The sequence below is a fragment of the Corvus kubaryi genome, unplaced genomic scaffold (assembly GCF_017639235.1).
Source record: "Corvus kubaryi isolate FWS band 111438036 unplaced genomic scaffold, C.kubaryi_AGA036_p1.0 37249, whole genome shotgun sequence".
Classification (NCBI taxonomy): Eukaryota; Metazoa; Chordata; class Aves; order Passeriformes; family Corvidae; genus Corvus; species Corvus kubaryi.
In genome coordinates, this window is record NW_024581072.1 from 5,118,672 (window position 1) to 5,131,400 (window position 12,729).

At 38.7% G+C, this 12,729-nt stretch overlaps 1 protein-coding gene across 1 annotated transcript; it reads left to right on the plus strand.

Annotated features, from left to right (window-relative positions):
- The first annotated feature begins 424 nt into the window (after positions 1-424).
- Positions 425-12,480, plus strand: LOC121662418 (general transcription factor IIH subunit 2). The gene is made up of 15 exons (XM_042023546.1): positions 425-825; positions 918-995; positions 1,918-1,954; positions 2,566-2,652; positions 3,473-3,523; positions 3,923-3,977; positions 5,063-5,168; positions 6,146-6,236; positions 6,400-6,487; positions 7,040-7,147; positions 8,308-8,371; positions 9,248-9,351; positions 11,213-11,315; positions 11,608-11,647; positions 12,066-12,480. The coding sequence occupies exons 1-15, from the start codon at positions 770-772 to the stop codon at positions 12,183-12,185; spliced, it is 1,188 nt and encodes a 395-aa protein (XP_041879480.1). The 5' UTR covers positions 425-769; the 3' UTR covers positions 12,186-12,480.
- The last annotated feature ends 249 nt before the right edge of the window (positions 12,481-12,729 follow it).

Here is a 12,729-nt window from a genome sequence, read left to right on the forward strand (position 1 = left end):
TAGATGTAAATCATAATAACATAACATCAAAATACCTGAAACTTCTTGCTTTTGCTGTCAGGGTGATAGATGGCTGCCTTCATTAACCGGCCTATGAGCATAATTATGTGTTAAAATCCAGTGTTTTTTCCAGGCTCCTGCGTTCCTCTATTAATTACTGAAATTGCTTCAGTTAACTGCAGAAGTGCCAGACAGTGCCATGACCCTGGGGGCTGTGCCTGGAGACACGAGCGAGGGACCACCTCAGAGGGACGCCACCGTGGGCTCCGCGTCCGCACGGGCGATGTCTCCGTGAGGCGTCTTCCCTAAGCATCGTCCTCTCCATGACCGTACTTGAAGTATTTCGACGATGCTGTGGAAAACACAGCGGAACGTTCCCGGAACGGTCGCTCCGCGGTCCTGGCGGCGGCCGGGACGGTTTGGCGGCGCACCGAGGCGGAAGAGGGCGGGCGCCGACGTGTCCGGGGCGGCAGGGCTTAGCGGCGGGCGCGGGCCGGGGCTCCTCTCAGTGTCCTGCGGCTCTCCTTAGCCCCCCTGGGCTGCCCTTAATTCCCCTCGGCCCTTCTCGCCCCACTCAGTGTCCCTCGGCTCCCCTCAGACCCCCTCTCACCCTCGTCTTCTTCCCCCAGTCCCCCTCTTCAACCCGGAACCCTCTCATCTCCGCTGAGCTCCCCTCATATTCCCTTAGCGCCCCGCATCTCCCCTCAGCCCCCCACAACCCCTCTTAGCTCCCTCTGCGCCCCCTCAGCCGCCCTCAGCGCCCGCGGAGATGGATGACGAACCCGAGCGGACCAAGCGCTGGGAAGGAGGCTACGAAAGAACATGGTATGTACTTCCCCGCTCACCTTTCTCTTCTTTCTGGCGAAAGAGGAGGAGAAATCTCTCCTTTGCCCGCTGTAACATTCTGTTTTGCGTAGGGAAATTCTTAAAGAAGATGAATCCGGGTCGTTGAAAGCAACCATCGAGGACATTCTCTTCAAGGCAAAGAGGAAAAGGTATTTGGTATGGCCACGAGTCTGCTAACAGTACTGACCTGGTCGGTTATAAGGGCTTGATCATCCTCAAACTGGGTCGTCTGGGATGAGTTAAGCATAAGGCATGCCTGCAGGATGTGTTTATGTACTTTCTCCTTCAGAGGGGCAGGTGCATGCCAGATAAAATGGTAAAAAATTAATTTTATCTCTAAACACTGAATGTATACAAGCTAGGTATCCCATGTGTATGCAAGCTACAGGTCTGATGAAACAGTGCAGAGCACTGCAGTTGCAATCTGCGTAGCTTAGAGAAATCATATACAAATCAGAAATCACAGGATAGTTTGGGTTGGAAGGGACCTTAAAGATCATCTTGGTCCAACGTGCCATGAGCAGGGACACCTTCCACTAGACCAGGTTGGTCAGAGCTCCATCCAACCTGGCCTTGAACTCTCCCGGGGATGGGCATCCACAGCTTCTCAGGGCAACCTGTTCTAGTTCCTCACCACCCTCATGGTAAAAACATGTTTATCCTCTAATCCAAATTGATCCTCTTTTAGTTAAAAACATTGTCCCTCGTCCTATCACAACAGAAGCTGGCTTTTGGTATCATGGTTACAGATTTCTGTTTCACATTTCAGAAAAATTGCTAGAAAAAAACCCTAAGTTTTCCTTTATTTCAAGTTACATTAAAACTGGATTTGTCAAATTTGGATAAAATTTTAAAGTTTCATTAAACCTGGCAGGAAGAAATAGTTCTTATTTGTTTTCTGAGAGGTGTGAAATCTGGGATTGAGTTGCGGGGTTTTTCAGTTTGAGTAAGTCTGCATTTTGTTACTGCTACGTATTTGCCAGAAGTCTAGTATTGGATTTGTTCTGGACTTCTTTTTTAGGGGCTGTTCACTCTTTTGAATTTGACTTAAATTCTTCTGTGTTTTGTTAGACTCTTTGAACACCATGGACAAGTTCGTCTTGGAATGGTATGTTAATATCTTAAGCCTCTTCTGTCCTTAGTCCAAAACTGCTTGGCTAGAGGTGGTCATCTGGATCTGAAATACAGTTCTCGTGGCCTAACAAACTTCATACCAAACTTTGTGGTTTCCACCATTTTTATTTCTTTTTGAACATTCTTTGTTCGTTAGCAGTGTGGATCTGAAGCATGGCTCTTTAGGGTTGGAGGTTTGACACACAGGGTGTGTTTGGCAGCAGCAGTCAGATCACATGCACTCAGACTTGTCCACTTCTCTTGGTGTGAAAAATGAGCATAATTGAAATGGGTTGTAAATAACCACATTGCTCTGTACAGTGCTGAGCTCTTCAGATGAAGACATGAATGTTCAAACTATGCATGTTTTGTAGCTAGTCACGAGAGGAGAAGAACAGTGTGCGTTTTTCAAGAGGGGGCTTTTTTCATTTTAAGAGAGAAGTGGAAAAATGCGTTACTTTTCAGTTGATGTTAATTGCACCACTCAGTATACTGAACTTTCCCTGTTGGAGGGAGGAAGTAGTGGTTTTTTAAAGTAAATGGAATAATGAATTCATTTCAATGAATGTATTCTGTGAGTGATTTTCACATATGGTGGAAATGCAGATGCGTCACCTTTATGTGGTTGTTGATGGATCAAGAACAATGGAGGACCAAGACTTAAAACCGAACAGACTTACTTGCACTCTGAAGGTATTCATGCACTCAAAAGTTTTTTCTTACTAAGCCACCTTTTCTCTGTGAGCTGGTTGCATTTTGCATTTAAAAGAATTGCAATCTCCTGTATGTGCATAGCCTCATCTCTCATCCCTACATTTTTCTCCTTGCTTCTGATGCTCGTCTGTCGCTGTCCTGTTTTTTGAATAGTAAAATCTGTGTGGCTTTATTTTGCCCTGCACATGCACTTCTGAACAGTAAAAACACTTTGCGAGGGCATATTATGGGAAGACACATTTGGAAACTGTGGAAACTATGTGTTGCCTATAGTAAGGGGATGACATGTTTTAATTACGCATCTAGAATTGGTTTATATCTTTTTCTTACAGTTGGGTTTTTTTAATGAATTCTTATTTGAAAGGATGCTAGATGGGAGTTGAACTGGATTGCTGTTGTAGATCATGGAGGACTTGAACTATGTACATCGTGTTCTATATGGTCTTCTCCAACAGTACTAAAGCATGAAATCCTGGATTTTGATGGTTTTGTACAAATCAGTGCTTTTTGGTGTATTGTAAACCTCCATTTGAACTGGCAGGAATCTAGAACTTGAACACAGGGAGTGAATAAAATAAGGGGGGAGTAGTTTCTGAAATCTACACTGCATTGGTTACATGGGATGAAGGAGGAGGGATAGGGTGAAAGAAGGATGAAAAGGAAAGGCTCAGGCCACCTGTTTGTGTTACCCAACTTTTGTTTTTTTTAGTGATACTAGATGTTTTTCAAGTATCACCTACTTAATGCATGTGGAATAAAAATATAATTAGTTTTTAACTGTCTTAACTTTTCTTTATAGTTACTGGAATATTTTGTTGAAGAGTACTTTGACCAGAATCCTATTAGTCAGGTATGTACCACCATGCAAGAAACAAATAACAGAAAACTATTTTAAAAGGTAGTTTTGGTTATAACCTAGTAAAATGTTTTCAATTTATGTGTACCTTCCCATCCCTTATTCATCAGTCTATTGAAATTCTTGTTTCTGCCTGTTTCTGCCAGGCATTTAGAATTTTAGAATATTCCTTTTTGTACGTTTTAACAGTAGTAATGAAAATACAGGAGTGTTTGTTAACTGATGCATCATGTTGTGCTGCTGTTTTTACACTTAAAGTAAAACTTGTATAGACTTGTATGGTTAAATAGTTCTGGTCCATAAAGAAGTAAAAAAAGTATAGTAAAATTCTAAATAAACTCATTTTAAAACTTCCTAAGAAAAGTTTTGTCTTTTTTTCTTCCCCTTTTTCAGATTGGCTTAATTGTAACCAAGAGTAAGAGAGCGGAAAAAATGACAGAACTCTCAGGTAGGGAGGTCGTATTTTTTCTTAAATTTAAGATGTTTTTATGCTTTTCATTGATTTTACAAGTTCTACCTGATATACTGCTGAAAATGAAGTTATGTTATCATAACTCATTTTAATTTAAAAGATAAATTATTGCAAGTTGTCCGAAACCATAGTCTTTATTTTGATCTGTTTTGATCCAGAATTGTCATTGTGTGCTTGTTTGTGATCAAGTCTTGACCAGAATGCAACTCAGATATATTCTGTTTCCCCTGTATTTAATTTTCTACCCTGTTCGTTAATTTTGTGTGTTACAATATCTGTGTGTTTTGTGAGATTTGATCAGATGCTAAGAAGTCAAGGTCTGTTTGGTTCCTGCCTGCTGTTATGCCGATCTCTTTGACTTCAGCAGGCTTCATTGAGGAAATTGGGGATCAATCAGTCTTTCAACCGTACTTTGAGGATAACAGAGGAAATAAAACTCTTTTTCAGTTTGTGACACAAGTCACACTCATGTTGAGGGCTTAATGATACCCTACAGTGATCTTACTCTTTTTGGCTGCTAAATTTTCTAGCAACTGAGTGCCTATAGAGTAAATGTCTGTTTTCTGCGTTCTGATCAAGATACCAATTTCTAAGGAAAAATACAGACCAGCCCCACTTCAGTTACAGTGGGGATACTGCAACACGATGTATCAAACAAGGAGGCCGTGGAAAAGAAATATATATGGACCGATTCTTGCTAGATGTTTCAGAGATGTTTATTTCTCCAGCCGCATGGCCAGGATCTGCCGAGGAACTGTTCCAGTCACGGGACCAAGGGTCCTTCTGCCCGCGCAGGGAACACAAACCAACCCATGGGAACGAGGCTGAGCAGGGACAGGGAAACCCCGTGTCTGTGCCCTCAGGGCCCCTCTCCCAGGGCTCCATGGCAGGGGAGGGACCCTGATACACTTCGAAAGCTGTTGTTATACAAGTACACCTTATTACATATGCAGTAAATATTAAATATTAATATAATTATTATATTAATTAATAAAATTTAAATATTTCAGTTCTTTAACTTGTTCTATCACTTAAATTGATTGTATTTTTTTCACTTACAGGAAACTCAAAAAAGCATGTAACTGCTCTGAAGAAAGCAGCGGATATGAACTGCAGTGGAGAGCCTTCTCTATATAATTCCCTAAATCTGGCTATGCAGACTTTAAAGTTAGTATATACAGGGAGTTTTTTTGTTTTCTTCGTGATTGTGACTTTTTTGAGAGGCAGGGATAGAATTTTTTTCTAAGTAGCATCTTGTATAATGCTGACTTGAGTCTTTAAAAGGTGACTTAATGTCCTCTTACAATACAAATCATTAAGTTAAATACTCTAGTAGTGCACAAGTTTATTTTCTATCACTAGATGCTTGTATTTAGTAGTGTGCTTCTTAGAGAAAAGAAATTTGAAAACCAAGTTGATGGTATGTAGATATTGTGATGAAAGACACTGCAATTGTTTTTTACTGAAAGGCTAAGGTATGAGAGAGGACAGAGTTACGGGTTAATAATGTAAGAGAACAGGAAGAGAAACAGCATTGTGTCACAATAATCTTGTGAGAGTTTTGGCATAGAAAGATCAATTTCTAGAAATTTAGAAAGATCAATTTTCAGGTAGGATAGATTCAGAACAGTTGTCTGCTATGTGTGGTGTTGAGATGTACCCCAGTTCATGGAAGACTGAATTAAGAATTACAGCTAAAAATACTGACAGAACAAAACTAATAATCAGTGTCATGAAAAGCTATTTTAATTACTAGCTGGAAGAGAGTTTTCAGCTGAGAACTAGAGGTAATTAAAAGTAATGGATTTACATTTAAAAACTGATTAGAGGTTTTTAAGAAGTCAGGAAGACTTACTATAGTGTTTCTAGTTTGAAGTGAATTTTGCCTGTGAGTATGGGTAAGGTACAAAGGATTCATTACAGCAAACAATTAGGTAACAACTACACAAATACTGTATTTTAGATACTGGAAAGGTTTGGCGTTCAGAAGGTGAAAATCTGGTGCTCAGACAAGGATCTTGTCACAGTTTCTAGAGGACTTAATATCATGTCATCTTCTGACTTTGATACATTAAGGTCCTTGGAAATGTTATCATACAAATAGCTAAGTGTGCAGAAGTAAATTAATTGTGTGCTTTCCTTAGGCACATGCCAGGACATACAAGCAGAGAGGTTTTGGTAGTCCTCAGCAGTCTGACAACATGTGATCCAGCCAACATCTATGATCTAATTAAGGTACAGAATTGAAGTTTGACTACTGCATTGAACATTCAAGCTACCGGAGGAAAAACAGGCATTGCAGTGTCATCACCAGTTAATCTTCATTTAAGACTTTAAACCTTTTTACTATTTCTTGTTCTGTACATGAACTTGAGTATGTTTTTTTCTCTGTTTGAAGTGTTTAAAAGCAGTAAAGATCAGAGTATCTGTCATCGGCCTAAGTGCTGAAGTTCGAGTTTGTACAGTACTTGCCCGAGAAACTGGTGGTATGTATCTGAAGTTCAGTAGTTATATTACTAACACAGATTTTAAACCAAAATTAAGTAATTTGTTATATATTCATTACTGCATTTTGATATTTAAGGATGAGTATTTTACATTGTGCTGGCAGAAAATTAAAGGGTTTCCTAAATCTACAAAATACACAGTAGTAAGTGAAATTATTATCAGCTGGTAGCTACAGCTCTAGAGAGAAGAAATACATGTATTTTCAAAGCTTGTGTTCCACATATAAAGCTATGTGATGTGGAACTTTATCAGTGTAACATGCTAGTATCAATTGCTGCAGTGGTAATTACACTGTGAGTACTACACTGTCAAGTTGGAGAAAAAGCTTTGTGCCTTCATATCTAATTTAACATTCTGTTATTCCTAATTTTAAAACTTGCTGTTTTCAGTAGCATTAATAGGGCTGCTTTTTAGGAACAGGATTGGATAAATTGTGTTTTCTACCTAGTTGTTTTCTGTCATTTGGCGTATATGTTTGTACTGGTTTTTGCTCATAACCTGACAGTAAGGCATTTCTTCATTTGTGACAGGAACATACCACGTTATTTTAGACGAAAGTCATTATAAGGAACTGCTGATGCACCATGTTAGTCCTCCACCCGCCAGTTCAAGTTCTGAGTGCTCCCTTATTCGAATGGGTAGGATATGGTTTTGTCAAATTCCTAGCACAAGATTTGCTTTGTCTTTTCCTTTATTTGCCTCTCCTCTGTTAAAGCTATACAAGTAGTAAGAAGCGTAATAAAGACATTGTGGATTTTTTTTTTTTTTAACTTTTATTTTGCTAAATAAGTATCAGTTTTCATGATGTTGTTCCTGCAAAGTAGTCAGCTATTAAATAAATCTTATTAAGTGAGACAAATTACTGAACAGAAGTTGGAAACAATAAAGTGGAACAATACTGACTGCACAGTAATTGTTATAAATTTAATTTAGAAATGAACTATGAAAAGCTATTTTGTTTCTCCCTCTGCTTTTTTCCCTGAAGAAGGCAACTGTTACAAGTATTAATTGATTTTAAGAGCCAGAGGTAGTAGACATTTATTAGGATCACTACTGTAGTGTTCTTTCAACAAGTAGATTAGGTACCTTTTCTTTTCCTGATGTGTTTCTTAATAAATTTAAGCTTGGAGTTAAACCAGGATAGGAGGAGGTGGAGCATTGAGTTCTCACTTTCATCCACCCTTTTCATAGAAAGAATGTATTTATTTTTATGGCTAGATATAGATACTGAAGAGGTTTACTTCTCATAGGTAAAGCCTGAGCAGCAGTTGGAAAAACAACTTCTCACCTCTCATGATCTGTAAAAAATAAATGGTAGAAAGACAGGTATCAGTCTCCAAAAAGTCCTGTAGTTTCATCTGTCATATACTGCACTTGGAAGGTGAATATAAGCTTGATGGATGCATATAAAAATATTGCCCCCTTAATTAGAAACTATTTTAAGTTTAAACTAGTTTAAGTGGATATTTGTATGCTGCTCATTCTGCTTTCCTACCATTGCACGTAATTTTCTTTTTAACTGTTCTTCAAAAATGGGGTTCCAGTGTGCTTTAGTTAACACGAAGTCTATGACAAAGACATTTTTTCAGCTGGGGGTAAAGTAAAGTCAGGGAGGTGCGGATGTAGGTAAAGAAGAATTTGGTACCTAGCAAGAGTGTATCAGTTCTCCTGCAATAACAAATGGGAAAGAGATAGGCCTGAATGTCTAGAATAATTTTTGAACTTCCTCATTGAAGTAAGAAGCTGACACTTGACTTGCATGTTTAAAATTGTTAATATGGGATGTTTTTCTTTTCAGGTTTTCCTCAGCATACTATTGCTTCTCTATCTGATCAAGATGCAAAGCCCTCCTTTAGCATGGCGTAAGTAACATTGATTGGAATTCAATGAGCTGATAAGAATTCAGTATTAATTATTCAATATTTAGAAAATCTGCTTGACAGTGAAAGTATTGCAAAATAATATGGAAAAAAGACTTCTCAGTAGAAATTTTATTTCCATTGGTAGCTCCAATATGTGGCCATAGTTACCTCTGTTAAATACGTGTTTTAAAATTTGCATTTAAACTTTTTGAAGGTAGTAACTGGTACTTAGTTCTGTTACACAGTGATTGGGACACAGAGGTGGTACAAGGTATAAAAGTAATTACTGCCAATTTTACTTGCACTTCTTGATTTAATTATTTAATTATTATTATCATTATAAAAGATAATTTTGAAGATGGAAGGATGTTATCTGAATAAAGTACTTTTTATGTATTTCTTAACATGACTTTAAAGGGAAGTTTGAAATAGAGGCTTCATTTGATGACTGTACCAGTGCACTTCTCAATGAAAAAAATAATTGTTTGCCAGGGTGGTAGGGGAGTCTGAATTTCAGAAGGAAACAGTGTCTAACAGCACGTGCTATTTGTAAGAATAAGTACTACGTGCATTTTAAAGTCAATACAGAATATTTTTGTGTCTAAAAAGAAACAACCATGCAGTTATTGTTCATATTTTTATTTTTAAAGATTGGCTCCTTTATATGGAAATACTTGGTCTTTGTTCTGTTCCTGTGGGAAAATGTGGTTACTGGTACCTCACCGTTTCAATTGTTTTCTGACACTTGCACATTAAACTCTTGTATGCAATCTAGTGAAACTTTTAAAATGATATGTTGTGTAAATAACACGATTTGTAGTTACGTGGTAGCATGGTATTATCTCTTAAGTACTGAATTGTTTCTTTCTACTGTAGGCAATTGGAAAATAACAGTGACCCAGGTCTCACACTGGGTGGGTATTTTTGTCCTCAGTGCAGAGCCAAATACTGTGAGCTTCCTGTGGAATGCAAAATCTGTGGTAAGTAGCAAGAAAAGGTGAGCAGATGAATCAGGAGTTTGTGGTAAGAGAATTAAGGGGTAGAAAAATTCAGCTATACTTAGTAATTAAAAGCCAGCTCTGCTTTAAGGGTCCTGCGTTTCTGTGACCTGGGATGTCAACTCCATCCAAATGTCTCTCAGGACTATACCTGTAACAGTAAAGCTGTATCATATTCCTTGGGATAAAGAATATACCTATGGCAAAGTGGGGAAGAGGGGTGATGCACGCGGGAGTGGTAACTTCTCAAGAATCCTCGTTTAACTAGACACACCCATATTTCAGACTCCTCAGTGCAAGGCCATGGAAATAGAGTGCTTTGGAGTAAGAGGACAGAAGTACTCTCACCTCCAGGAGTACATGGATGAGAGATTTCCAAGTTGAACCCAAGGGCAGGCTGCATAGTGACACATGACAGGTTGTAAAGTTGTAAACAGAAGCCTTGCAAATGTTAATGGACTGTGCAACCAAAACGATGCCTCCGCCCATTGCTCTTAGTGAGGGTGGGAGAAAGGATTAGCATGGTTTATAGTATTAATATTGTTGGGGGGGTGCTGTTCTCCTAGCTTCTACAGGCATATGACTAAAACATGATAGGTATTACCAGGATGCATGTATTTGGAAAGAGGATGAAATAATTACAGTTTTGGGTCACTTTAGCCTAGTTTAAGTTTTTCCTACCAGCATGAGTTCCATTCCAGCAAGGGAATAGTGTAAACTGGAGATACCCTATGTATCTGCAGTGGGGTCTCCACAGCTGCAGTGATCAGCAGAACAACAGTTTGGACAATTACACTGCATGTGAGTGAGCGATGGAGATGTTTGTGCCAGTCCATGCCCCAGCTAACTTGTTCTCATGGTCTAACCCCAGCTGGCAAGTCAGCCCCAGACACCCACACACTCCCCACTGGTGAGATGGGGGAGAGAATCAGAAGTGTGAAAGTGAGGAAACTCATGGGTGACATTAAAGGCAATTTAATAGTTACGGCAAAAGCTGTGCACGCAAGCCAAGCAAAGTAAGTAATTCATTCACCACTTCCCATCAGCAGAATCTCCCAGAAAGGAGGACTCCATCACAAGTAAAAGTTACTTGAGAAAGTAAATGCCATCACCCTGAACATTCTCCCATTTCCACCTTCTCCACCCAGCTTTATAGGCTGAGCATGATGCCATATGGTGTGGGATATCCCTTTGTTCTGTTGGTGTATTGTTGACTGCAATCCTGACTGTATCCCCTCCCAATGCCTTGTCCACCCCCAAGCCTACTCACTGGTGGAGTAAGAAACAGAAAGGGCCTTGATTGTGTGTAAGCACTGTTCATCACTAAAGAAAATATTCCTGCCTTATCAACCCTGTTTTCAGCATAGATCCAAAGCACAGCCACATGCTAGTTAGTGTGACAAAAATTAACTGTTTTAAAACCAGCAGACCTGTGTTAGCTGAAATGGGGCTATGACATGGTTTTGGCAGTTGTGTAGCAGGCTGTAGTAGAGGTTTGTAATGGGGCATCATTGTAACTGGTGGTGTGATATAGCAGAACTATCATTGCCAAAAGGAGCTTCCTAACTTCACCACTGTGTGTTGTAAATGTATTTCCAAAGACCGAGTTAAACTTTTTCAGTAGAAATGTGAGCAATTTGCTTGTTCTTTATATTTGGATTTAAAACTGGACAGGATTACAGGTTTGGCTAATGGAACAAATAATTCTATTTTTTAAAATTCTTAGAAGCTCTCAACCACTGAGTAATTAAAAATATTATTTTTCCTTTTTACTTTATTTGATACAGAAAAGTTTTTCAGTAAATCCTCCCTTGTAACAATTTTGGTGTCTCTTTATTTGCAGGTCTTACGTTAGTGTCTGCACCTCACCTGGCTCGGTCTTACCATCACTTGTTTCCTTTAGATGCCTTTCAGGAAGTTCCACTGGAAGAATACAAGGGGGAACGGTATGCAAATCATATTGTGATAATGAGTGTACTTGTGGATCCTGTAAATTTTTTGTCACAAAAATAAGAACAGCTGGTAACAGCTTCCTTGCTACTGGAGTTCCTGAGTGTTTGGGTGGTGTGGGGCACCTCTAGCATTAAGAAATACTTGTAGTTTCCATGATCTGTGAGTTCAGTTGAATAGCTGAAATAATTGCCAGAAATTGTTACTGTGTATGAGATCTTTTTTAAACACTGATTTACACAGTCTTGACTCTTTTTTCCAGTTAAAATAATACAATTTTGCTTTTAGGTATTGTCAAGGCTGCCAGGGAGAAATAAAAGATCAAAATGTAAGTATGTTGAATGGCATTGTAATGTGTGTTGAGGGGTGTGAGAAATAGAGATGATCCTTTAGTGTTGTCTCCTAAAGACCAGAAAAATATTTGTGAAAGTTAATGTCATGGTAGAGTTCTGTGTTAAACAGTCACGCTTTCTAGACTTCAAAGTCTGTAGAAGTGTGGGAAGGAATCTCCTAGTGAGCTGCATAAAAAAGCTTCCACTCTGAGCCATTTGGAAGCATCTACAGTGACCTGAGCTCAACCCTGTGGATATACTTGCTGTCAGAAGCTTTAATTCCACTGAGTTTCTGTGATGCTAGCAGTATAGTCTATTTACATTCTCTTGATGACATAACTGTTGCCCTACTGTAGTGTTATGATGATGATAATTTCTGCTAATTTGACTTGCCTTTCTATCCTTCCTACACAGGTGTACATATGCAAAGTGTGTCAGAATGCATTTTGTGTGGAGTGTGATCTGTTTGTTCATGATTCGCTGCACTGCTGTCCTGGCTGTATTCACGAGCACCCTGCTCCTGTATCTGTATGATCTCATCTCTTTTTAAAAATTGCTGTATCTCTGTCATTCTTGCATGAATCTAATTTGTTTATTCAGCCATCGCTTTAACTAACAATCTCTGAACAAGAAGATGATTACAGCGGGATGAACAGTGGAGTAGGTGCAAACTTTAATGTTTTAATGATTTTATTACTTTTAATATATACTTGAATTATCTGTATCTATTTTCTTTGTTCTTGTCTAAAGACCTACAGCTTTTTCCAGCTGTTACTATAATAACGTGTATATTTGTAAATGTGAAAGTGATAAAACTGGTTTTTATGATAATGTGATGTTTTGTCTTGGTTTCATTATTTGTTCAACAAGAAGCCCTGAAAATACATTTTACACATCTATTTTTACAAACTTTTGGTTTTGCTGGATGGTGGATTTCTGTAGATCAAAATACTCTTTTCTAAGAATTTAGCAAAGATGTTTTTGAGCAATTAATTGGACATTTCATGTATTAATTTCAAGTACTATGGGTATTCACCTTGGCGTTCAGTAAGGCAGCTCAAATACAGCTGTTACAAAT

Coding starts and splice junctions, on each gene's coding strand:
- LOC121662418 (XM_042023546.1), top strand. CDS start 770: ATGGATGACGAACCCGAGCGGACCAAGCGCTGGGAAGGAGGCTACGAA. Junction 996..1,917: donor TTCAAGGCAAAGAGGAAAAG/GTATTTGGTATG, acceptor GTGTTTTGTTAG/ACTCTTTGAACACCATGGAC. Junction 8,372..9,247: donor AAGCCCTCCTTTAGCATGGC/GTAAGTAACATT, acceptor TTTCTACTGTAG/GCAATTGGAAAATAACAGTG.